Here is a 26,311-nt window from a genome sequence, read left to right as displayed (position 1 = left end):
CCATATCCCTCCTATTTGGCCCATATCCCTCCTATTTGGCCCATATTCCTCCTATTTGGCCCATATTCCTCCTATTTGGCCCATATCCCTCCTATTTGGCTCATATCCTTCCTATTCATGTACCCTTCCAGATGCCTTTTAAATATTGTAATTGGACCAGCCTTCACCACTTCCTCTGGCAGCTCGTTCCATTCACTCACCACACTCTGTGTGAAAAATTTGCCCCTTAGGTCCCTTTTAAATCTTTCCCCTCTCACCATAAACCTATGCCCTCTAGTTTTGGAACCTCCCCCGACCCTGGGGCAAAAACCTTGTCTATTCACCCTATCCATGTCCCTCATGATTTTATAAACCTCTATAAGGTCACTCCTCAGCTTCTGACGCTCCAGGGAAAATAGCCCCAGCCTATTCAGCCTCTCCCTATAGCTCAAACCCTCCAACCCTGGCAACATCCTTGTAAATCTTTTCTGAATTCTTTCAAGCTTCACAACATCCTTCCTGTAGCAGGGAGACCAGAATTGCACGCAGTATTCCAAAAGTGGCCTCACCAATGTCCTGTACAGCCGCAACATGACCTCCCAACTCCTAAACTCAGTGCACTGACCAATAAAAGCAAGCATACCAAGCGCCTTTTTCACTATCCTATCTACCTGCAATTCCACTTTCAAGGAACTATGAACTTGCACTCCAAGGTCTCTTTGTTCAGCAACACTCCCCAGGACCTTATCATTAAGTATACATGATTTGACCTGATTTGCTTTTCCAAATTGCAGCACATCACATTTATCTAAATTAAACTTCATTTGTCACTCCTCAGCCCAAGGTCCAGTTGTACTCCGAGGTAACCTTCTTCACTGTCCACTACACTTCCAATTTTGGAGTCATCTGCAACTTACCATCTGTACCTCCAACGTTCACATCCAGATCATTTATGTAAATGACAGAAACCAGTGGACCCAGCACTGAACCTTGTGGCACACCGCTGGTCACAGGCCTCCAGTCTGAAAGGCAACACTCCAACACCAGCCTCTGTCTGCTACCTTCAAGCCAGTTCTGTTTCCAAATATCTAGTTCTCCCTGGTTTCCGTGTGATCTAACCTTGCTAACCAGTCTACCACGAGGAACCTTATCAAATGCTTTACTGAAGTCCATATAGATCATGTCCAGTGCCCTGCCCTCGTCAATCCTCTTCGTTACTTCTTCAAAAAACTCAATCAAGTTAATGAGACACGACTTCCCACGCACAAAGCCATGTTGACTGTCCCTAATCAGTCCTTGCCTTTCCAAATACATGTAAATCTTGTCCCTGAGGATTCCATTCAACAACTTGCCTACCACCGATGTCAGGCTCACTGGTCTATAGTTCCCTGGCTTTTCCTTACCCACCTTCCTTAAATTGGTGGCACTATGTTAGCCAACCTCAACCGTCTGGCACCTTACCTACTGCTATTGATGCTACAAATAGCCACGATTCTCCTCTCACAAGAATGAAAATTAGGAATCTGCCTCCCAGGTGAAGGTATCTTTGTTGGTTACAGGATCCATCTGCTATCCTGGCCCACGTGACCCCTGACCACCAATGCAACATGGCCAACTTATAAATACTGTCTGAAACGGCCTCGCAAGATGTTTATCACCTCCTCAAGGGCAATTAGGAATGGGCAATCAAGGCTGGCCCAGCTAGCAGATCCCCCCCCCGTCCTGTGAATGAATAAAAATGAAATAGAGCATTAAATTAAATAAGAATACTCATGAAGAGTCTCAGGAGCTGACAATGACGTCTTCAAACCAATCCTGAAATCCTTGATGTTTGCTTAATCAACCTCTTCCTCTTTGTACTTGGCTTCCTGCATTATTCCAGTGAGGCTGAATGCAAGTTTAGGGAGCTGGCCCTCAGCTTTTAATGAAGCACTTTAGAACATCCCAGTTTCAATAACTTTAACTCATTAGCATTCTTCCCTTTTCTCCAGGGGAGTAGATGCTGGTAGACGTTTATTGTTGTCTTTTACACGTACATCTTTCATTTCTCTCCTTGTCCTTTTAGCAGTCTTTCGAATCAGCATCCTTTTTGTTTTTTAATCTCTCCTCATCATTCCATCTCAACCTTTCCCTTTAGTTTCTCTATCTAAATCTGTTCCTTCCACTGTTTCTGAACTTGCTTAAAATTTAATCTCTTCATCTCTGTGAAATTTTAACCTTATTTCTCACTCTACATCTGCTGCCTGACCTGCTGAACGTTTCTAGCATTTTCTGGTTTTGTTTAATCCCTGATTTAATGGAGTGGAATCACAGAAAGGTCCCAAATATCACTTGCCAAAATTAATGTTTTTCCTTCAGTTTGAACACCTCTGCTGCTCTATGCCTGAGGCTGAGTGCATATTATGACTCAAAACTGCTTACAAGATAACCTTTTTGTTGCTGCCTCTGAGCGTGCTTAAACAGCGCAGAGATATTCGAACAGTAATGTATGGCAGCTTGTTGAGTTATAATGAAATGCACCACACAGAAACAGGCCATTCAGTCCAAACGGTCCACACTTGTGTTCACGCTCCACCTCAATCTTCACCCACCTACTTCATTTAACCCGATCATTCCTCCTTCCTTCATGTACTTATCTCGTTACCTCTTAAATACATCTCTTAATTACTTACCTTTGGGACTGAGTTCCACATTATCCCTCTGGACAAAGAAATTTCTTCTGAATTCCCAATTGGATTTATTAAGGAACGCCCTACATTTCCGACCCATGCTTCTGATTTTGCCCAGGACTTGCCCAATACCTCTATAACTAGCCCATCGAACATTTCCCAAATTTGAAAGGCGCTGTCAGATCACCCACTCAGCTTTTGTCTTTCTAGACAGAAGACCATCCCCAAAGTCTTTCCTGATAATTGCAACCTCTGGAGACGAGAGATGTCCATCATATTCCAAGTATCTTTAATTCCCTAATTCAGCAATTGTTTCCCATCACCTGATGGTGCTGATTTGTATTACAATCCACTCTCCCTGTAATAATTCACTTGATTGTTCCTTTAACCTCTGTGAGCCTAAAGGGTGAATGTGGATAGATATTTGGCTGTGGGTTCTTAAATTAGGGTTAGATCCCATTTCTTCCCGGTCGCACTGCAGCAGTCACTGGGCAATGCTTACGGACAATACCTCACATCGCCTAAGTTCAGAAACGCTACGACCTGCAATCAGATTTTTATCAGTAGTTGTGTTTAAGCTCTGCAAGTGTCTGCAATGTCAAATGTAACTGCAATAGATGTGTCTAACGCTCTCATTGCCGTTTACACAAACAGGAGCACAGACAACTTCTGCACAGATGCTCCCTAGCTCTGGCATAAACATGAGATAATGTTTATTTTACAGCACAGTTTACGGGATCACTCCCGAGCTTAGATCTGAATGGGACAAACTGAATTGATGTTGAAGGGTTGCTGTTAATGTCTGATGACCAGTTACAAATTTATCCCTGTTGTTTAGTCATGAGTCCTTTTCATTACAGTCTTAGGGCCAGGAGTTGCTAAAACCACCAGCCTCTACACAACACTGCTGCTGGTCTGGATCATGGTCATGGGCTGGATGTTAACCCCTTATTGATCAGGATTTAAAGTGAGAGAGTGGAGGAAAGGACCAGTGTGACGTCACATCACCAAATCGAGCAGATTCAATAGGCACTGGGTTACTCTGGTACTTGTTGGCCCACTAATTGCTGTAAATGACAGACCTTTTTAAAAAGAGCCAGGACCTGCTCCAGATATAATAAGAGGGCAGCTGCTGCACATTGGGGAGTTTTTTTTAACAGGCCAGTTTTGGGGCCCTCTTGTGGCACAGTCTCTGGACCGAGAGGCCAGGGTTCAGAGGTGTGTGATAACATTTCCGACCAGTTGATGAGAAAAAATAAGTTAAATAAAACAAAAAAATTAAAGGGTTGATTTTGGGCACTTGTGCAGTGGTAGTGCGCCTACCTCTGAGCCAGGAGGCCTGGGTTCAGCTCCCACCTGCACTAGAGATGTGTAATAACATTTCTGAACAGGTTGATAGAGAAAAGGGCTTTTTTATCCTGCAGGAAGGGGGATTGTTTGGGAAGGATAGAGGGCAGACTGCAGTTTGTATTGAACTATGAACTGCTAACAAGTTTGTGGAAGGCAGACCCCTGCTCCCTGTTTGGGACAACTAGCCATATACCATCTGAGCTCACCCTAAAAGTAAATTAAACTGTCTCCCCTAAAGGTGAGGGAGCTGACATCAGATAAGCTCCTCATCTCTGCATGTTGAAGAAATAATGAGAAAAGTTTAGAGAGAGAGGAGAGAAGAGAGACAGCGAGAGACCTCGGTGAGAATGGGCTTTACCTTCTCCTTTTCTCTCTGGATGTTGCTCTCCAGCTCGGAAAGTTTCTCCTCCAACTGCGCAATGATCTCCTGTTCCTGCCGGATTTGAGCAATTTCCGATTCTCGCTCTCCCTGAAGCAGAGCTCGCTCCATCTCCGCCTGCAGTGAATGGTACACAGCCACATTTACGTAGCGCCCGACACATCTTCAGCGTTTCCTAAGTGACTTATTTCTAATAATGTACATTCTTCCTTTACCCCATCCTCCGCCCAAGGGTTAGCGCTGTTATAAAGCACGAAATGCAGCAGCTAAATTGTGCACAGCAAGATCCCACAGGCTGAGCTGTGAAATAAATCATGTCAAAGTTCATTCTAACAGTCATGTTGATTCTAAGGGAAGCCCTCAGCCTGAGAATGTTGGATAGCTAACCTGCCAGAATTTTTGTGTAGTCTCCATCTGTCAAAGGTTAAAGTGCAGGTCCCTGCTGCATGAAAACCTGAGAGGAAAATTATCGCAGCATTCAACAATACTATAACTCTTCTCATTTTGTTCAAATACTTTCATTTTTTGCTGCTCAAAAAGTAGCTGAGATGCCAGGCAGAAAAGGATGTTTCGCTAACAAGGAATTACATTTATATAGTGCTTTTTCACTATGGCCAAGCTAGTCTGAAAAGGTACAGAGATAACAAGGTGTAGAGCTGGATGAACACAGCAGGCCAAGCAGCATCAGAGGAGCAGGAAAGCTGACGTTTCGGGCCTAGACCCTCCTTCAGAAATGGGGGAGGGGAAGGGGGTTCTGAAATAAATAGGGAGAGGGGGAGGCGGATAGAAGATGGATAGAGGAGAAGATAGGTGGAGAGGAGACAGACCGGTCAAAGGGGTGGGGATGGAGCCAGTAAAGGTGAGTGTAGGTGGGGAGTTAGGTCAGTCCAGGGAGGATGAACATCCCGCCCCTTTGACCGGTCTGTCTCCTCTCCACCTATCTTCTCCTCTATCCATCTTCTATCCGCCTCCCCCTCTCTCCCTATTTATTTCAGAACCCCCTTCCCCTCCCCCATTTCTGAAGGAGGGTCTAGGCCCGAAACGTCAGCTTTCCTGCTCCTCTGATGCTGCTTGGCCTGCTGTGTTCATCCAGCTCTACACCTTGTTATCTCAGATTCTCCAGCATCTGCAGTTCCTACTATCTCTGAAAATGTACAGTCTAGGAAGCTGAGGAGACACAGGCCGAGTTAGTACAAGGTTGGGAGATCACTTGGAATACCAGGTACAGCAGAGCGAGGCCTAGTGGTTCAGTGGGCCAGAAACACTAAGTTCAATTCCCACTCCATAAAATGTAGGAGCAGCAAGAGGCCATTCAGCCCATCAAGTCTGCTTCGCCATTCCATGAGATCATGGCTGATCTGATAATGTTCAACACCACTTTCCTGCCTCTTACCCATAACCCTTGATTCCCTTCCTGGTTAAAAATCTATTTCAGCTTTAATATACTTAACAATCCAGTCTTGACAGTCCTCTGTGGTAAAGCATTCCACAGATTGATTACCCACTGCGAGAAAAAAATCCTCCTCATCTCTGTCTTAAACGGCCCTATTCTAAGATGACGCCTTCTGGTTTTAGACTCTCCTGCAAGAGCGGAATATATCTGAGCAACTACCCTGTCCAGCCCTCTTGTACATTTCAATAACATCACCCCTCATTCTCCTAAACTCCAATGAGTACAGGCCCAACTTACTCAGCCTCTCCTTATAAGACAGTCCCTCCATACCTGGGATCAGCCGAGTGAATATTCTCTGGACTGCCTCCAAAGACAAAATATCTTTCATTAGATAAGGGGCCCAAAACCGATCACAGTATTTTAGTTGTGGTCCAACTAGTGCCTTTCATAGTTTTAGCAAAACCTCCCTATTTTCATACTGCATCCTCTTTGAAATAAACTCTAACAGTCCATTTACCTTCCTTATATCTTGCTGAACTTAAATGCTAGTTTTTTGTGATTCATGCACAAAAGCTCTCCAATCCTTTGTGCTTTGGCTTTCTGTAGTCTTTCTCTATTTACATAATATCAGAGTAGGAGTTGCTGGACAAGAAAGGTATGTGCATAACACTGTCAAACAGGTTGTGTATCGATTTGTAAATCCTTCCAGCGCACACCAGTGGCAGGCATCAAATGTGGGACAGACTCTGGTCAGCAAACTGATGGAAAGAAATTGGAACCTTGACCATCACCACCTACAGCTCCAGGCTGCAACATGCAGGTTAAAGCGGACGTTGTCCCAACCAATATAGGCTTGTCTGGGGTGCTGGCACCTTGATTGGCTGGGGGTGGGTATCAGATTGGCACTAAATGCATGGAGTTAGGTCTCTGTTCTGACCAGGATGGATGTGGGACTTGTCTCTTTGCTCTACCCCTAACTGAAATCACAATGCGGCAGGTTGGATCTTTCCATGAGCTGAGGGCTCAAGACAGAGCATTGGAGCAGAATCTATTTTGTTACGTTGTGCCTTTAGCCCGTGGCTATACTATGTCCACTCTCAGCAAGGGATGGGAGAGCACCTGGCAATAGGAGGAGAGCAATAGGTAGCTCCCCATCTCTAGACCAGAGGTTCCAGGTTCAAGTGCCACTCCAGGATTGGGACCTGAAGTTCACATGGTGGTTTAATGATGATAATCAGCCCGGGCATCCTTCCACCACCTCCCCACTATTCCCATGGAAACATGGGAGTACATACACTCAAAATAATTACTAGCTCAATCCCCATCCAGTCTACGGCCAGTGCCCAGTTTATGGACATCTGACTCATGAATGCTCATACTTGTGAATGAGATTGCGTACAGGAGTGTTTTAGCATTAATTTTAAAGATCCAACAGGCAAAGATTTGCCGGTATTTATGAATTGCTAATTTATAGCATCCCGTGTGGTGTTATGACTTGCGAACAAATCGACTTGCAAACAGACTAAAAAACAGACCCCATTTGTAATCCAGGGACTGCCTGTAATCCAACCCCTAGTCTTTAATGTTTGTGCGATGTCTTGCTCCATCACAGCATTGCTACTGTCAATCCAAATATGGATTCTTTCTGTAACCTGGAACAACTGTGCCCAGTTTCAGGTCTGAGGATGTTTGTTTTCAGGAAGTTAAAGTTGGGTCGTCACAGTTGGTCATTTTAAAAGGGAAGAAAAGGGCAAAACGTTCCGAGATGGTCCCAGATAACTGTTGGAGCAGATTCTCCTCCTTCCTCCAAAGCAGCATTGGTGACCGGGCTTGTAAAAGGCAGTTGGCCTGAAAGGGTTAATCTAAAGTCCCACCCACTGAGTGTGAAATGACCGTCTCTGGGAGCAGCCAGTCAGCTCTAATTGGTAGATGCAGTTCCAGTTTGTTCGTTTATCTCCACTGTTAATGACTATGTAGTTTAAGTTGGCTTGGCAGCTCTTTGGAGATAATCATATCCTCAATCAGAGTAATGTAGTTATCTCCACTGTAAATTGCGTTTTTTAACTGTAACATGATGAACATTTCTTGTTACTGAAGAATCTGCCACTTTTGACCAGACTTGCACTTGGTCACCCTTCCCCAGTTAGTATTAGTAATCCTTAGACTAGTACTAGAATAGAGCTTGGTAAGATTGGTATCAACCCAGGTGCCCAAAGGAGATCCAAGCACTAATCTGGTGCCATCTGAAGATGTCTCTTATTAAAGTGCAGTGGTCAGGTGGGTGCCCCAGCACCATGCCACCTCTGAACCACGGGTAATGTCACTGCCCCAACACCATTTGAGATTCTTAAGTGGCAAGTTAATTGTCAGCAAAGACCCTCATCCTGCCACCGACAATATTAAATAAGAGAGGTGGTGACATAGTGGTATTGTCACTGCGCAAGGGATCCTGAGACCCAGGTTAATGGTCTGGGGACATGGTGTGAATCCCAACATGGCAGGTGGTGAATCGGTGAAAATCCGGTACTAAAAGCCAGCCAAAAAGCAATCATCACCGTTAAAAACTCAGCTGTTCACTAATGGCCGCTTTTGGGAAGGGAATCTCTGCCATTCTTACCTAGACTGACCCCCAGCAACGTGGTTTGGTGAGTCTTAACTGATCTCTGAAGTGGCCCTAGCAAGCCACTCGGTTCAGGGGTTAATTAGGGATGGGTAATAAACGCTGCCCTTGCCACATGATCCCCATTTCCGCTGAATGCATAAAAAGAAATTAACCCAGGGATTGGCATTCTTGGAAGCAAACCAATTAGGGGTAGTTTGTGGTGGTGGGAGCCCCGGGGTGTGGTTGGAAGAGGGGGGGTCCCACTTGTCCAGAGGCAGTGCCTGACTGAGAGGCGTGAGGCACTGAGAGGTGAATCAAACCCACTCTTAAGGTGGGATGTCGTGTGATGAAACTTCCAGGAACCTGACAGGGTTGGTAGCCCCTAGATATTAAATATTACAAAAAATCACTGAGACCAGAGTCAGGGTGTGTGAATTGGACTCAGAGGATGTGCGAAACACAAAGGAGGCCACAGAGCTTAGTAAAACGGAGCCAATTCCCCCACCTCATGATTGGACTCCTCAAGTTGTTGGTCAAGTTCTTTAATTCTCTGCTTGAGTTCATCGACGGATGTGAGGATTCTGAGCCTCTCCTCCTCCAGGTATACGGCCTGCGGGACTGAGTGACTGCCTGCAGAATCTTCATGCTGCTTAGGTTGAAACATAGGAAAGTTTGAGAGGGAGGAAAATAAGGGGTAAAAAAAATCCAAGACAGCAGCTCAGATAGTACCTTACAGTGCAGAAGGGGGCCATTCAACCCATCACAGCTGTATTAGCACACGGGAATATTCCATCAGGTTACAGTCACTCACCTGCGCATTCCTCAAAACCCTGAAAAAAAATTCCCTCATGACCTCTTATCGAATTCCCTTTCAAGTAGTGCATTACAGATCAGAACAAGTCGCTGTGTAAGAAAAGGCTTCTCCCTGTCACAATTATCTTAAATTTGAGCCCTTCGGTTGCCACAACTGCATTTTCAGCCCTTTTAACTCTCCAGCCCAATCTCCCCCTGGCCGCTTCATTTTATTATTCACTTGCAGCATATAGGCTTCTGGCCAGCCAGCATTTATTGCACTGTCTCATACAATGTTGCAGTGAAGTTTAATGAAAGCCTGGCGCAGTGGGCAGTGAAGAAGGTCATCTGAGATTACAAAGAGATTTTGATTGATTGGGTCAATGGGCTAAGGAGTGGCAGATGGAGTTTAATCTGGATGAATGCAAGGTATTGCATTTTGGTAAAACAAACGACAGCAGGACTTATACAATTAAAAGTAAGGCCTTGGGTAGTGTTGTAGAACAGAGAGACCTCAGGGTTTGGATGTATAATTCTTTGAATTTTGCATCACATGTAGACAGGGTTGCTAAGTAGGTGTTTAGAACTCTTGCCTTCATTGCTCAGACCTTTGAGTGTAGGAGTTGGGATGTCATGTTGAGATTGTACAGGATGTTGGTATGGCCTGTTCCAGAATATTGTGTCCAGTTCTGGTCACCTTGTTATAAGAAAGATATTATCAAGCTAGAAAGGATTCAGAAAAGATTTACCAGGATGTTGCTGGGAATGGAGGGTTTGAGTTATTGGGAGAGGCTGGATAGGTTGGGACTTTTTTCACTGGAGCGTAGGAGGTTGAGGGATGACCTTATAGAGGTGTATAAAATCATGAGAGGCATGGATAAGGTAAATAGCAGGTGTCTTTTCCCTAGGGTGGGGGATTTCAAGACTAGGGGGCATAGTTTTAAGGTGAGAGGGGAAAGATTTAAAAAAGACATGAGGAGTAACTTATTTACACAGAGAGTGGTTTATGTGTGGAATGAACCGCCAGAGGAAGTGGTGGATGTGGGTACAGTTACAAAGTTTAATAGACATTTGGATAGTACATGAATAGGAAAGGTTTGGAGGGTTATGGTCAAGTGCAGGCAGGTGGGATTAGTTTAGTTTGGAATTATGGTCAGCGTCAACTGGTTGGACCAAAGGGTCTGTTTTGGTGCTGTATGACTCTATGACTCTCTATAATCTTCCCGACTCTCATGTGGTTTCTGACTGTAACCCTTCGCTCCCATTGTTTTTAGAGGGGAAGTCAGTGCTGCTAATGATTCTTATTTTGTCCTCTATCGGTTCTCCTAGACACTGTTTTACTTTCTTGCCTTGAACTCATTTGCCATTCAGCATTTACCATCTCATGTAATCTGCTGTCCTCACATACACGTTCCCCTCCCTTCCCTCTCGCCCCCGTTTTCCGACCTTGCTGGAAACCTATCTTGATCTTTTTTTTCCAGAGTCAGACAAAAAGTTTATCAAACACAGCAAGTGCTGGAGAAACTCAGTCTGTGGTAGCCATGATGTGGAGATGCAGTGTTGGACTGGGGTGGACAAAGTCAGAAGTCACATGATACCAGGTTATAGTCCAACAGGTTTATTTAAAACCACAAGCTTTCGGAGCACTGCTCCTTCATCAGGTGAGGTTGCCTCACAAGGGAGCAGCGCTCCGAAAGCTTGTGATTTCAAATAAACCTGTTGGACTATAATCTGGTGCTGTGTGATTTCTGACAGCATCTGTAGCGAGAGAAACGGAAATAATGTCAGAACCGAAGAAGTGTGTTAATGGACTTAAAGCGTTAACTCTGTTTCTCTCTCCATAGATGCCGCCAGACCTGCTGAGTTTCTCCAGCACTCTCTGTGTTTGTTTTGGATTTCCAGCATCCACAGTGTTTTATTGATCTGACACGTTAACTCTGTCTCCCTCTCTCCACATGCGCTGCCTGATCCGCCCAGTATTTCTAACACTTTTTAACCGAGAAAACCGAACAATGCTGGATGCTGGAAAACTGAAACAAAAACAGTGTCCTCAGGAAAGGTCACTGGACCCAAAATGCTAACTCTGATATCTCCCCACTGATGCTGCCAGGCCTGCTGAGCTTTTCCAGCAATTTCTGTTTTGGTTTTCACTTGGTGTCATATGGCACTTCACTGAGTTCCAAAACTGATTTGTTCCCGTGCACTTTTAAAAAGCAACACGCAACTCCCTCTCATTCAGAAAAGCCAGAACTGTTGCAGAGAAAGGTTTGGTCTTTCTGGGTGAAGGGTTTAGTTCACACCCTCCTACCTCATGATGTGTGCTCTCGGTGCTGCTACACTCTTCCTTCAGGTTGTCCTCATCTGACTTCTCCAGAGCCTCTCGTGCTTTCTGAGGGCCGGGCTCAGCCAGTTGGTCCCTGATCCCTTTGCCCGTGCCGCTGCACTCCATCGAGATGCAGCTGCTGGTGGTGGTGGGGCCAGGCCCGGCTATGCTGGGGTAGAATCCCTGCTCATCAATGTGGAGCTGCTCACTGTGCGTGGTTACCCTCCCCATGTCAGGGGCACTTGGGTCGTCAGTCTTTGTGTACTCCGCACACAGGTTCAGGATGGTTTCAAGACGCTGTCGCTCCTGTAAGATCAGAAATAAGGAGCTGAGTCCTAGAATATGTCACCACTTCACCTACAGAAAATATCCCAATGGCGGTTTATCATAGAATCTCTACAGTGCAGAAAGAGGCCATTTGGCCCATCGAGTCTGCACCGACCCTCTGAACAGCATGCCACCCAGACCCAGCCCCCAACACTATCCCTGTAACCCAACATTTCCCATGTCTAATCCATCCAGCCATCACATCCCTAGACACTATGGGACAATTTAGCATGGCCAATGCACCTAACCTGCACATCTTTGGACTGTGGGAGGAAACCGGAGCACCCGGAGGAAACCCATGTAGACACAGGGAGAATGTGCAAACTCCACACAGACAGTCGCCTGAGGGTGGAATCGAACCTGGGTCCCTGGTGCTGTGAGGCTGCAGTGCTAACCACTGAGCCAGCATACCACTCCTTAAGAACAAATTAAATGAGAAAATTTACAAGCCGAGCATGCAGTTCTCTTGAAGGGTAGAGAGGTGACCAGGAGGCTTTCAGTAGCACGGACAGAGGGTGTGAAAGGGATTAAATAAGATCATACAAGCACGGAGAGGGCATTTCGTCTATTAAACCCGCTCTGCTATTCAGCGACCTCACACAGGACTGATCTGATTGGGGTCTGATTTCAATTTTCCTGTCTGTCCCCTTGAATCCCTTTTTAATCAAAAATCTGATGTGGAGGTGCTGGTGTTGGAATGTGGTGGATAAAGTCACAAGCCACACGACACCAGGTTATAGTCACTTCACCTGACAAAGGGGCAGAGCTTCGAAAGCTTGTGATTGCAAATAAACATAGATTTCATAGAATCCCTACGGTGTGGAAACAGGCCATTCAGCCCAACATGTCCACACTGCCTTTCTGAAGAGCATCCCACCCTGACCCATTCCCTACCCCTGCATTTTCCCATGTCTAACCTGCCTAACCTAAATGTCCCTGGGCACTATGGGTAATTTAGCATGGCCAATCCACCTACCCTGCACATCTTTGGACTGTGAGAACCTGGGTCTCTGAACTTTGCAGATGACACTAAGATTGGTGGAGTAGCAGATAGTGAAGGGGACTGTCGGAGAATGCAGCAGAATATAGATAGATTGGACAGTTGGGCGGAGAAATGGCAGATGGAGTTCAATCCAGGCAAATGCGAGGTGATGCATTTTGGAAGATCCAATTCAAGAGCGAACTATACGATAAATGGAAAAGCCCTGGGAAAAATTGATGCACAGAGAGATCTGAGCGTTCAGGTCCATTGTACCCTGAAGGTGGCAACGCAGGTCGATAGAGTGGTCAAGAAGGCATACGGCATGCTTTCATTCATCGGACGGGGTATTGAGTACAAGAGTTGGCAGGTCATGTTACAGTTGTATAGGACTTTGGTTCGACCACATTTGGAATACTGCGTACAGTTCTGGTCGCCACATTACCAAAAGGATGTGGATGCTTTGGAGAGGGTGCAGAGGAGGTTCACCAGGATGTTGCCTGGTATGGAGGGCACTAGCTATGAAGAAAGGTTGAGTAGATTAGGATTATTTACATTAGAAAGATGGAGGTCGAGGGGGACCTGATTGAGGTCTACAAAATCATGAGGTATAGACAGGGTGGATAGCAAGAAGCTTTTTCCCAGAGTGGGGGACTCAATTACTAGGGGTCACAATTTCAAGGTGAGAGGGGAAAAGTTTAAGGGAGATATGCGTGGAAAATTCTTCACGCAGAGGGTGGTGGGTACCTGGAATGCGTTGCCAGCAGAGGTGGTAGAGGCGGGCACGATAGTGTCATTTAAGATGTATCTAGACAGATACATGAATGGGCAGGGAGCAGAAGGATACAGATCCTTGGAAAATAGGCAACAGGGTTAGATAGAGGATCTGGATCGACACAGGCTTGGAGGGCCGAAGGGCCTGTTCCTGTGCTGTAATTTTCCTTTGTTCTTTGTGGGAGGAAACTGGAGCACCTGGAGGAAACCTACACAGACATGGGGAGAAGGTGCAAACTCCACACAGACAGTCACCCGAGGGTGGAATCGAACCTGGGTCCCTGGTGCTGTGAGGCAGCAATGCTAACCACTGAGCCACCGTGTTAGACTATAACCTGGTGTCGTGTGACTTCTGACATCGATCGAAAATCTAACTCAGCGTTGAATATATTCTCAATGACCCAGTCTCCACTGCCGTCTGGGAATTCCAAACACCAGAACCCCTCTGAGAAGAAATTCCTCCTCATCACTGTCTTAAATAATGTCCTAGTCAGCATCCTACCCTCGGTTAAAATCAGTAATGAGAAAATGGAATTGTTGCAGTTTATGGGACTTCACAGTGAGCAACGTAATTTTGCAAACATACAGCACAGCACGAGGCTATTTGACCCATCATGCCTGTGCTGGCCCTTTAAAGGAGCAATCCAATTAGTCCCACTTCTTTCACCAGATGCCTGAAATTCTTCTTTTCCATATATTTACCCAATTCCCGTTTGAATATTACAACAGAAACTGTTTCCACAGCCTGTTCAGGCTGAACTTGCAGGAACTCGCTGTGTGAACACAAATCCCTCTGTTTTACAGCAGTTCCTCCAGATTATGAGGCCTACACTCAGCAAACAGCCTGCACTGTTAGACCTGCACAGTAATACGCTGCTGACTCAGAACCGCTATGCTAAACACAACTTGACATGTTTGTGAACAAACTGCATCCAAAGGATATGTTTCATGAGGTGAACAGTATCGGTTACATTCATTTCACACTTTCTGGGTCACAAGTGTTTACAGATAAGTCTGCACACACTATCTGGACTGAACAAACAGTGGTTCAGATGTAATATTGATTTATTTCTGAATACCTCATTCTTTTTCCCCTGTGCTGTTCATTGGCAGTTGTTTTGAATGAACCAGCCACTGAACAACAACAATTTGCATTTATATAGAGCCCTCACCAAGGCATTTCACAGGAGCAGTCCCCAGTGAAATTTTACACCAAGTCTCATAAAGAAATATGAGGGCAGGTTTAGGAGGTTGGTTTTATTGGGGGTTTTAGAGAAGGAGAGAGTGGTGGGTAGGTTTAGGGAGTTTACTGGTCAAGGTCGCTGAAGATACCAAAGGTACAGCAAAGAAAATTGATCAACTGACCCGCATTGGAGGTTTGCCGAGATCCCAAGGTGGGGGCTGGAGGAGACAGGGCCATGGAGGGATTTGAATGCAAGGATGGGAATATAAATGGGTCTTTTTGAGCTGGGAGCTAACACAGATCAGTGAGCAGAGGCATGATGGTAAGAAAGTGGATCGTCAGGTTTTGGTTGAGCTCTAGTTTGTAGACAGTGGGAAATGAGAGACCAGTCTGGAGCGAGTTGGAATAATTTAATTAACTCGTTAGTAGTCGCTAAGGTGAACGGCAGACGTACATTGAAGGAGAAGTATGATAAACACACAGGGAGAAACAAAGAGAAGGGCATGTGGGAGATAAGCTCTCCAGTAATCTAAATGTAGCAAAGACCAGCTGGGCCGAATGGCCTGTTTTTGTGCCTTACATTAAATGTAACTTGATCATTCGCAGCTGGATAAAACCTCTTTCCTCTGATGCAAAGATGGTGGACAAGGACAGCAGTTACTGCTCATCCCTAAATGTGCTGGAGCAAGGAATGGTGAGCTACCTTCCCGATCAGCTGCATTGCGTGCAGTGTAGGTTCTAGACCAGAGATTGTGAATAATGTTACACATCTTCCCGTTCAAAAAATCACTGCTTTCACAAAACAATTCAAGCGTTTATCAGCAAATCCCAGTATATTCCAAGACAATCCCTCAACAAGGAGAACAGGGAGTAGATTCAGGCATCCCTGAGCAATGAGAGCCGAGCTGTCAATTGCAGATAATAGGAAAAACATTGAAAGGACTGATTGCTTGCCTGTTCTTTGAAACAAGCCTCATCTAGGGACACTGTCAGTCCCTTGCCCTTTCTCCCCAGTTCCAGGGCTGGATCTATGGAGAAAGCCAACCTTGATGTCCGTCATTCTCTCACCTTTCTCTACGCACACACATGCACACACACACAGACACAGATGCACACACACACCCACACACAAACGCATACACGCACACACACACACACACACCCACCCACATGCACACACAAACGCACGCACACACACACGTACACACATACACACATACGCATGCGCGCACACACACACAAACATACACACGTACACACACACACCCACACGCACACACAAACACATGCACACGTGCGCACACATACACACACATGCACACACACACACACGCACACGTACACACATACACAAGCACACACACACGTACACACACATGCACACATACACACACACACACACACACATGCACATGCTCTGTTTTCAAAGTCAAACCTCAAAGTGCCACCTTCTTCTCTCTAACTTATTCATGTGCAGGACTTTGAAACTACAGAACTGCTTATCTCCCTCATTCCTCCCTTATCCTTAAAAGCTGCAAGGTTTTATAACCCCAGGCTGCCTTCAGAAAGCCTGACATATGTGTGCTTTCCCATCTACCCTCCAATTTTCTCTTCCTGCTCATGCTGGTATTCTCAGCAACAGCACTCAGGCCTTCACCTGGATGTAACAGTCTCCTTTCATGACACTCCCCTGCAGGATAACTGCTGACTGCACCCACGCTCAGCCCATTAATCAATAATCTTAGAGTGAGGAGTAATTAGCCCGAAAGCAAGCTCTGGCCATTATTACTCAGTAAAGCAAAGGTTAACTGACAAAGCATGCTGTAACTTTGAGAGCTGACTGTCTACAGGAGGGACTTACGGACTGATCCATCGGCTGCTCCAGTCTCAGGTGCTTTCCGAATTTGCACGACCAATTGAGACTTTGATTTCAAAAGGTGGAACAGAATGCCTTGCACATACCTGCCTGAGGAGACCTGCCTTCATCCTGTCCCACTCAGAGCCTGTCAAAACACACCAGCTGCTTCACAGAGCCTGCCCATTCTCTCCAAGGTCGTGATAAACACACCAATCAGAACAGGAATCATGGGTCACGTACTTCCCCTGACGACCTGCCAATTTCTGACTCAGGGCCCTCGTAGCGCAGTGTAGTGTCCCCACCTCTAAACCAGGAGACCCAGGTTCAAGTCCCACATATTCTAAAGGTACGTAATAATATTCCTGAACTGTACTATGTCCTGAAACCAGCTTTAATGTTCCTCTTTAATCACATTTGGTCTGAAGCATTGTAGCCAGGTGACCTGGAAGAAGTTTTAGATGGCATCATGGTTGGCACAGACATGCTGGGCCGAAGGGCCTGTTCCTGTGCTGTTCTACGTTCTATGTTCCAAGTCATGGCTCATGGTTCCACACTTTCAACTCTGACTCAGGCGCCTGTAGATCAAAGTCCCACTTGAGCGTTCAAATTCACATTGGGTCTGTTTCAGATCCACACTGAGCCTGTTTAAGATCCTATGGCATTATTCCTTAAAAGAAAGCAGGGGGCTTCCCTCCAAACTATTCTGCAGCCTATAACGTACAGAATGTGGAGACAAAGTATGCTCCAACAGAAGCCACAAAACAAATAACCTGTTGATGTGATGTAGTTTGAGGGATAAACAGGGCAGGGAAGGTTGGGAGTGGGGATCCTGACTGCGATGTAGAAAGTTATAAGCGGCCATAGACAGTGGGAAATGCTTCTCTCTATAGAGATGACAATAACCAGGGCCAGAGTTTTAACATGAGGTTTGGAGGGGATTTGAGGAATTCTTTTTCACCCAGAGGATGTAAGGGGCACTAATTTAAGACTGAGAGGAGAAGGAATTTCTTCTCTCAGAGGGTGAGAGTCTTTGGAACTCCTTACGACAGAGAGCACTGGGGGCAGAGTCCTTGTGTATGTTTAAGGCTGAGATCGATAGATTCTTGATCAGTCGGGGAATCAAGGATTACGGGGAAAGGGCAGGAAAGTTGCTGTGAGGAATGTCAGAACAGCCATGATCCTACCGAATGGCAGAGTATGCTGGAGGGGCTGAATGGCCTACTCCTGTTCCTATTTGTTATGGCCTTATAGGGTGGTGAGTAACTGGAGCTCTCTGCCTAAAAAGCTGGTAGAGGCATGAACCCTCAAGAACTATTTTGATGAGCATTTGAAACACCATAGCGTACGAGGCAATGGCCAGGTACTGGGAAATGGCATTGGAGTGGATCGATGCTTGATGAACAGCATGGACACAATGGGCCAATGGGCCTTTCCGTGTGCTACAAAAACTCTATGAATCTAACATTGTCCAGGACACTAATTCCGCAAATACATGCTGTCTACTCGGGAGAGCGGACAGAGTTTAAGTGCAAGACTTTCAGTCAAGGCTCCTTCTCCATTGTTCTGAGGAAGGAACACTGGACCCAAAATGTTACCTGTTTCTCTCTCCACAGATGCTGGCTGACCTTCTGAGTTTTCCCAGCAATTTCTTATTGTGTTTCACAATTGCACACACCACCTTCTTAACAGCATTCGGGATTGTCCCTACCATCCTCCACTGTCCCATCACTGAGTCCGGAAGTCCCCTCAGTTCAGGAGCTGTCTGCTACACCAGCTGCCCTCAGCACTGAGTTAGCACTGTCTGTGTTAAACACCATTGGCCACTTGGTTGCTGGCACTGGAATTTCAAAAGCCAGGCTCCCAGCACACATCCTCTGCTGCCGCCTATCTCATTTCAATCTGCATTTTTAAACAAACTCGAGTTTGCCTTCAGTGTTTGTTGTTCCAATCTGATTCACTGCCATCTGTAGAGACAGCTCCTTTATGTCTTGCTTTGCGATCGCTGAGTCATTCAGACTGTCTGTTCAGGTCAATGTATCTGCCTCAGGAGGCACTTGTAGCTGTGAGGGTTACACTTTGAACTGGGATGGCTCAGGCACATTCCTGACTTTCTACAGGTTAGCTATTCAACAGCAGAAGGGCTTATCCTCTGGCAGCGCCTTCAGGCTCCTTGCATCCATCTCTAAGGCCCAAATTCTCACACCTCGCACCTCAAGGAAATGGGGGGTTGGGGGTAAACCAATTATAAAGCTGCCTTCCTGGCCAACGTCAGCAAGGATAACAGGAAGAAAGGAAACGAGAGGGGCCAAGTTGCATTTATATATCACCTTTCTCATCTTCAGGGTGTTCCCAAAGTGCTCCACAGCCAACAAAGTACTTTTGCAGTGTATTCACAAGAGTAAGAAAGCTGTGCACAGCATGATCCCACAGACAGTACCATGGAGAGAGAAAAACAGAGGCATGGTGGCTCAGTGGTTAGCACTGCTGCCTCACAGCGCCAGGGTCCCGGGCTCGATCCCACCCTTGGGCCACTGTCTGTGTGGAGTTTGCACGTTCTCCCTGTGTCTGTGTGGGTTTCCTCCGGGTGCTCCAGTTTCCTCCCACAGTCCAAAGATGTGCAGGCTAGGTGGAATAGCCATGGGAAATTGCCTGTAGTGTCCAGGGATGTGTAGCTTAGGTGGGTTATAGGGGGATGGATCTGCGTGGGATGCTCCAAGGGTTGGTGTGCACTTGTTGGGCCGAAGGGCCTGTTTCCACACTGTAGGGATTCTATAATCTATGAACCTACTTCTGTTACCTTTTAGGAAATGCCAGGCTAATGCCTCGTCTCTGGATCTTTCACTTTAAATCTGTCTCCCTTGTTACCAGCTCTTTACCACCTATAGTAGTTTCTCCTATTCCATCAAATCTATTTTTTCCAACTCTCTCTGATTGCCTTTGACTTGCCTGTAGGTATTCTCTCTCTCACTGGGCCAGGGCACTGGGGACAGATATTCTCCTGTAGTTATGGCTAAGGAGTGGGCCTAGCTGTTTGATCATGGAAGATAGCCCACTCTGACTGAATGGTCGCCTTGTGTGCTGCCGCTGTCCTTTAATCTATTTTAGGGATAACGTTGACAGGACACAAAGGGAGAGTTAAAATGCCTCACATTGTGACAAGCGCTGTATAAAAGAATCAGTTTTCCTTTTTATTGCCTGGGCGGAGGGAGAATCAACAAAAAGAATTTGTAAGTGACTCCCGTTGGTCAATGTGGGTAAAAGGGCATTGGGTGGAGGCAGATAACACCCAATTCCAGCCCCTCCCCACCCCACACGAGGGGGAGAATATCTGTCCCCAGTGCCCTGGCCCAGTGAGAGAGAGAATACCTACAGGCAAGTCGAAGGCAATCAGAGAGAGTCGGAAAAAAATAGGCTTCCTAGTTATGAATGGATCTGGTGGAATAGAGAAACTACTATAGGTGGTAAAGAGCTCGTAACCAGAGGGGACAGACTTAAAATGAAAGATCCAGAGACAAGGCATTAGGTTGGCACTTCCTAAAAGGTAACAAAAGTAGGTTCAATGCTAACTCTGTTTTTCTCTCTCCACAGATGCTGCCAGATCTGCTGAGTTTCTCCAGCAATTTAGGGATAAAGCTGGAGGGTGTGTGAGACTAATGGGGTGACTCCTGCCATAAGAACAAAAGGGCTGAATGGCCTCAAGTTGGAGCTCTGAGATCCTTCAGAATAGATGACTGCAATCAGCCAGTGCTGGTGAAGGTAGGCACTGGGGGAATAGCATTGCGTGCTGTAACTTGGAGACGAAGAACAATTATTGAGGCATTTGAAACTCCAGGGTGACCTGCACACACTTCATTAAAGGTTCGACTAAATTATGGTCAAAAAAAGCCAAGAGGTTAGTTCTTGGCTGACTGTTAGGTTTCTCTGAGTGAATGTACACTGGAATAGCTATGGAGCCTAATTAAACAGGAATTGTCTTTGACTGGGGAGTCAGTCCCCTGGGTACCAGCTACAACTGTGCGAAGTACTCATGGAATGTGGCAGATCCAGAGACCCTGGGGCTGAAAGCTGCTGAAAACACGGGTTAAGTAAAGGGCAATGTTACATGGGTGAGCAGTCACATTTTTTCCCATCATATTTCACTCCTTGTTGTGCTAAACTCCAGCTGCCTGTACTGCTTGTGGAAAACCTCCTCACATTCTCTGCCTGAGTGCACTGGCAAACTGGCAATCAGTTCCATATAAAAGCTCACAGTCAGTTACAAGACAGTGAGAGAAACAAAACAGTAACTGAGCACCAATGCAGCGCAAGGCTATCCTGTTCAAAACACTTCTGTCTACACCCTTACTCAGGCCAAGTCCCATTCACCCCTGGCCCCTGTGTGGATCAGGAACCATCTGATACCATCTTTGTGTTCAAATCCTTGAAAGCTCCCCCAACTCTGTAACCTCCTACACCCCCAAGGTCTCTGTATTCCTCATACAGTGTTCAGTTGTTCTGTGTTTGACTATGTGAGCCTGTTTACTATTGCTGCTCACTGTGCTTGATTGGTTAAGCCTGGGTGCAGATTAAGGGAAGAGTAAACAAAACTGCAGTAGCAGCTGGAAGCCAGAGCTAAAAACATGGAGCCAACATTGGAAAGCACTCAATAAAACCTGAAATTGCTGGAAAAGCTCAGTGTTCTGAGAAGGGTTACTGGACTTGAAATGTTACCTCTGCTCTCTCTCTCTGCAGATGTTGCCAGACCGGCTGAGTTTTTTTCCAGCAATTTCTGATTTTGTTTCTGATTTCCAGCATCTGTAGTTCTTTGGATTTTTTTTTGTTTAGTGAGTAAAACCTGTTACACACATAGAAACGATGTCAACTTTGCATAAATCAGAGATATAAAATATACTTTGCCTTCAGTTCTGTTCTCTGACGTATCTCTGAATTTAAGTGCTCCAGTACCTGCCTAAATTCTGAGCTTTAAAATTCCTTCCCTTTAGTCGCACTCTCTCTCTCTAAAGATACTGTTTAGAACCTAATACATTACCAAGTTATTGACCTGTCTTAGTGACTCAGTGTCTGATTGTGTCGATAACACTCTGACACATGGATTTTTTTGAAAAATAAAGTTACATTTTTCTCCATGCCTTCTTACAATTTTTTTTCCACCTAGTTGTCTGAGCTTCCCTCACAACGATACCCCGGAGCTAAACCTTTCATTTGTAAAGCCTCAGTAATGTAGGCCTGTACAGACACCTCATTCTGCATGTGCAGCCTCTCCAGTTTATTCAATAATCACTCCTCAATTAAACCTTATCGCCTATGATATAGCCACTGCACGTGGCTCCATCTGCTGTGAACTGTAGACCGACTGGAGCCCAAAGACCCAACAACAAACACACAGAAAGTCTGTGCCTCTCCCGTCCCATGATGTGGAGGTGATGGTGTTGGACTGGGGTGGACAAAGTTGGAAATCACAGGACACCAGGTTATAGTCCAACAGGTTTATTTGAAAACACAAGCTTTCAGAGCCCCAGTGCTTCTTCAGGTGTTAGTGAGAGGTAGTTTCAGACACAGAATTTATAAATAAAAGATCAAAGGTTCACATCATTGATGAGGATGTATTAAACAAACCTAAGATGCTGTTAAATCTTTAATTGATTAGAAAGTTTTAATTGATTAATATCTAAATGTAAATCCCCAAATTCCTTTCAAGTCACGGTCCTGAGGGAACTAAAGGTTTTATTAGTGTAAAGAAGAGGTGACATTTTAGGTCAGACAATGCATGTTAGGAGTGAGACCTTGTTTAAAATCTGCTTGTGTTTTAGTTTGGAGTCAGCCTGGTTTTATTTTTAAAGTAGGAATTTATAAAACACAAATTTGACTGACTGTCTATAAATTGTGTGCTTTTTGAACAAACTAACATGTATCTGCAAATACAAATCCATTCCATAGATTCACGTGTGTGTGTGTTTAGGGGGAGATGAGAAAGAGAGAGAGAGTGTGTGTGTGTGTGTGTGTGTGTGTGGAGGAGAGATTTCCTGGGTCTTTGGACTAACAGTCCAGCAATAATACCTCTAGCCAATGCCTCCCCCAAAGGAATGCACAGAATTACAGTCTACTGCAACAAATCAGGCCATTTGTCCCAACCAATGCGTGCTCCTCCTAAATCCCTCCTGGAAGATTTGGGTCTTTTTTGCAGACAGAATATAAGGTGTTCTGTAAAGCAGTCACCCAGTCTGCATTTCATCTTCCCAATGTGGAGGAGACCACTTTGTGAGCAGCGAACACAGTAGACTAGATTCAATGAACTGGACGTAAATCATTGCTTCACCCGGAAGGTGTGTCGTGGACCTTGGTTATTGAGGAGGGAGGGAGTAAAGGTACATGTTACAGGGGATGGCGCTATGGGAGTGTGGGGAGATGTTGGGAACAGAGGGAGTGGTCCCTGTGGAATGGAGGGAGTGGTCCCTGTGGAAGGCTGACAAGGGAGAGGAGGAGAATATGCACCAGGTGGTAGCATCCCCTTGGAGGTCATGGAAATAGCAGCTAATGATCTTTTGGATGTGGAGGCTGGTGGGATGGTAGGTGAGGATAAGGCGGAACCCTACTGTTGTTGTGGGGGGGAAGAGTGAGGATGAGGGTGGAGGTGCGGGAGATGGGTCAGACATGGCTTAGGGCCCTGTCAACCACGGACCTGGGGAATCCTCTGCTGGGGAAGAAGGTGGACATTTCAGAGGATCCCTTGTTGAAATTGGCATCATCGGAACAGATGTGACAGAGATGGAGAAACTGGGAGAATGGAATAGGGTCTCTACAGGAAACGGTATGACTGTGTATAGTCCAGTTAATTGTGGGAGTTCGTGGGTTTGTAATGGAATTGGGGCTAGCTTATCCCCAGAATGGAAGAAGTTGTTGAGGAAGGGAAGGGAGGATTCAGAGGTGGATCAAGTGAAGATGAGAACTCGGTAGAAATTAGAGACAAAATAGATAAACTTTTCCAATTCCGGATGAAAGAGGGAAAAGCAGCACTAATGATGTCATTGATGTGCCAGAGAAAGAATTGTGGTTGGGGGCCAGAGTAGGACTGGAACAACGTTCTATGTACCCTACAGAGAGACTGGCATATTTGGGGCCCGTGCGCGTACCCATGACCACCTGTTTGATCTGAAAAAAATGAGAGGAGTTAAAGGTGAAGTTGTTCAAAGAGAGGACAAGCCCAGCCAATGGGAGTTGGATCGGTACACAATAAAAGATCCAGAGAAACATGAGAGAACATGTTTTGATTGAATGCTCTGGAATGTGCTGCCTGAAGGGCAGATTCAGTAATAATTTTCTAAAGAGAATTGGATAAATAATTAAAAGGAAACATTGATAGGATTTGGGAGGAGGGAAATGGGTAATTCCCAAGTTCTCTAAAGAGCTGGTACTACTATAATGAGGTAAATGGCTCCTCCTGGGCATAGGAGTCTATAATGGGAATGCATCCATTCTTTTCATTAGCAGTGCTTTGGAACTTACTGTTTACTGGGCGTGAGTTACATTCCATTGCTTTACTGATGTCCCTCTGTGATAAGACATCACTTCAGAAAGGAGTCATTCTGTAACTATGCCCCCATCACAGGGCAGGGCAGACTCCACACCAAAAGACCGGGTGAAACGGCTTTGAGGCTTATGTTGCATTTACATATCACCTTTCAGAAATGGATGTCCTAAAGCACTTTACAGACAGTGAAGTACTTTTGTTGCATTGTTGGAAATGCAGCAGCAATCAGTTTGTACACAGCAAGCTCCCACAAAGTGTAGGGAACAGCTAATCGGTATCGACGTGCTGGTTATTGGATAACTGCGGGCACCAGAGATTGGGATAACTCCCCTTTGACATTATGCTGTGGGATTGTTTTCCCATCCACCTGGGAGGGGCCCAGTATTGTGGCAGACAGTTCAGCACTCCCTCAGCATCATACTGCTGCTTTAATTTAATAGAAGTTTTTGAAAAAATCCTTCTCAGTGCTAATCTCAGAAGTGGGAAAAAAAAACCCTCTTAGATGATTTGTTGCATTGCTGATCTCTTAAGGCATGGTCAAACTATCCGTTACTATAAGACCATAAATTATAAGTGTAGAATTAGGCTATTCAGCCCATCAAGTCTGCTCCACCATTTGATCATGGCTGATATATTTCTCAACCCCATCCTCCTGCCTTCTCCTCATAACCCTTGATCCCCTTATCAATCAAGAACCTATCTATCTCCGTCTTAAATACAGTCAATGACTTGGCTTCCACAGACCTCTGCAGCAATGAGTTGCACAGATTACTCTGATTTTTAGCCAGCCCTTCTTCCCCCTGAGTGAACTCGATCACGGGGTAAAGTGAAATATGAAGGAGTGAGCACTGAGAACAGAGATCGGGGGAAGCAAAGACAATTAAGTAACGGAATAAGTCCCAGGAAAATATTCAAATACCAAGAGAAAAGAGTGCTGGAGAAAGGAGAGTGCATTAGTGTAGTGGTAATGTCACTAGCTTAGTAATTCCAAACCCCAGGTTAATGCTCTGGGATTACGGGTTCAAGTGGCAGATGGTGGGATTTGAGTTTAATAAAAAGCTAGTCAATTGCATCTGCTGTTGATCACTATTTAAAAACTCATCTGGTTCACTAATGCTCTTTAGGGAGGGAAATCTGTCATCCTGACCTGGTCTGGCCTACATGCTCTCTCACTCTCTCTCTCAAACACACACACACACACACAACACACACATATACTCTCTCTCTCACACACACATTCTCTCTCTCACACACACACACAACACACACATATACTCTCTCTCACACACACACAACACACATATACTCTCTCTCTCTCTCTCTCTCACACACACACACACACACATATACTCTCTCTCACACACACACACATTCTCTCTCTCACACACACACACACAACACACACATATACTCTCTCTCACACACACACAACATACATATACTCTCTCTCTCACACACACACATATATACTTTCTCTCTCACACACACACATATACTTTCTCTCTCACACACATATACTCTCTCTCTCATACACACAACACACACATATACTCTCTCTCACACATAACACACACATATACTCTCTCTCACACATACACACACACAACACACACATATACGCTCTCACACTCACACACACACTCTCTCAAGCATGCATACACCCACATATAAATCTATGGGGTGAATCATTTTATCCAAGATGTTTGTTTATTTGCAGATACACTCTATTTTGTTCAAAAAACACACAATTTGTAGTCACAGTCAGTCAGTGTGGTACCTTATAAATTCCAGCTTTTGGAATAAAACCAGCCTGATTCCAGGTTGAAACTCTGAGTCAGATTCTGAACAAAGCCTCACACCTACAATTCAGTATCTGACCTGAGATGCCACCTTTTGTATTTTCCTATGGCTCTGCCTGATTGTCATGACAGCACAGTACTGAAATTAACTTTGTAAACACTTTGCACTCCGTCTAACACTCCTGGTCACCCGCACAGACTTATTATCTGACACGTTGCTCATACCAGCCTTATGATCCTTTGATCTCTCTGCCCTTGATCTCTCTGCCTATAAACTCTGTCTGTGTGCCCTGCTCTCTCACTGCACCTGACAAAGGGCCTGCACTCCAAAAACTGGTATGATTCCAAATAAAGCTGTTGGACTATAACCTGGCGT

General features: G+C 45.4%; 1 protein-coding gene across 5 annotated transcripts in view; it reads right to left on the bottom strand.

The window, feature by feature from the left end:
* phldb1b (pleckstrin homology-like domain, family B, member 1b) overlaps positions 1-16,769 on the bottom strand; it is an 89,683-nt gene extending 72,914 nt beyond the window's left edge. For all 5 annotated transcript variants that reach the window (XM_048615667.1, XM_048615668.1, XM_048615669.1 and 2 more), the window contains exons 1-4: positions 16,713-16,769; positions 11,473-11,793; positions 8,878-9,018; positions 4,357-4,494 (exon numbers count right to left, since the gene is read on the bottom strand). In XM_048615667.1, the coding sequence (XP_048471624.1) occupies positions 4,357-4,494; positions 8,878-9,018; positions 11,473-11,793; positions 16,713-16,736 (624 nt within the window). In that variant the 5' untranslated portion in view covers positions 16,737-16,769. The remainder of the gene's footprint in view (positions 1-4,356; positions 4,495-8,877; positions 9,019-11,472; positions 11,794-16,712) is intronic.
* Positions 16,770-26,311: the final 9,542 nt, after the last annotated feature.

The sequence above is a fragment of the Rhincodon typus genome, chromosome 32 (genome assembly GCF_021869965.1).
Source record: "Rhincodon typus isolate 14 chromosome 32, sRhiTyp1.1, whole genome shotgun sequence".
NCBI lineage: Eukaryota > Metazoa > Chordata > Chondrichthyes > Orectolobiformes > Rhincodontidae > Rhincodon > Rhincodon typus.
This window is presented reverse-complemented; position numbering and strand designations above follow the sequence as displayed.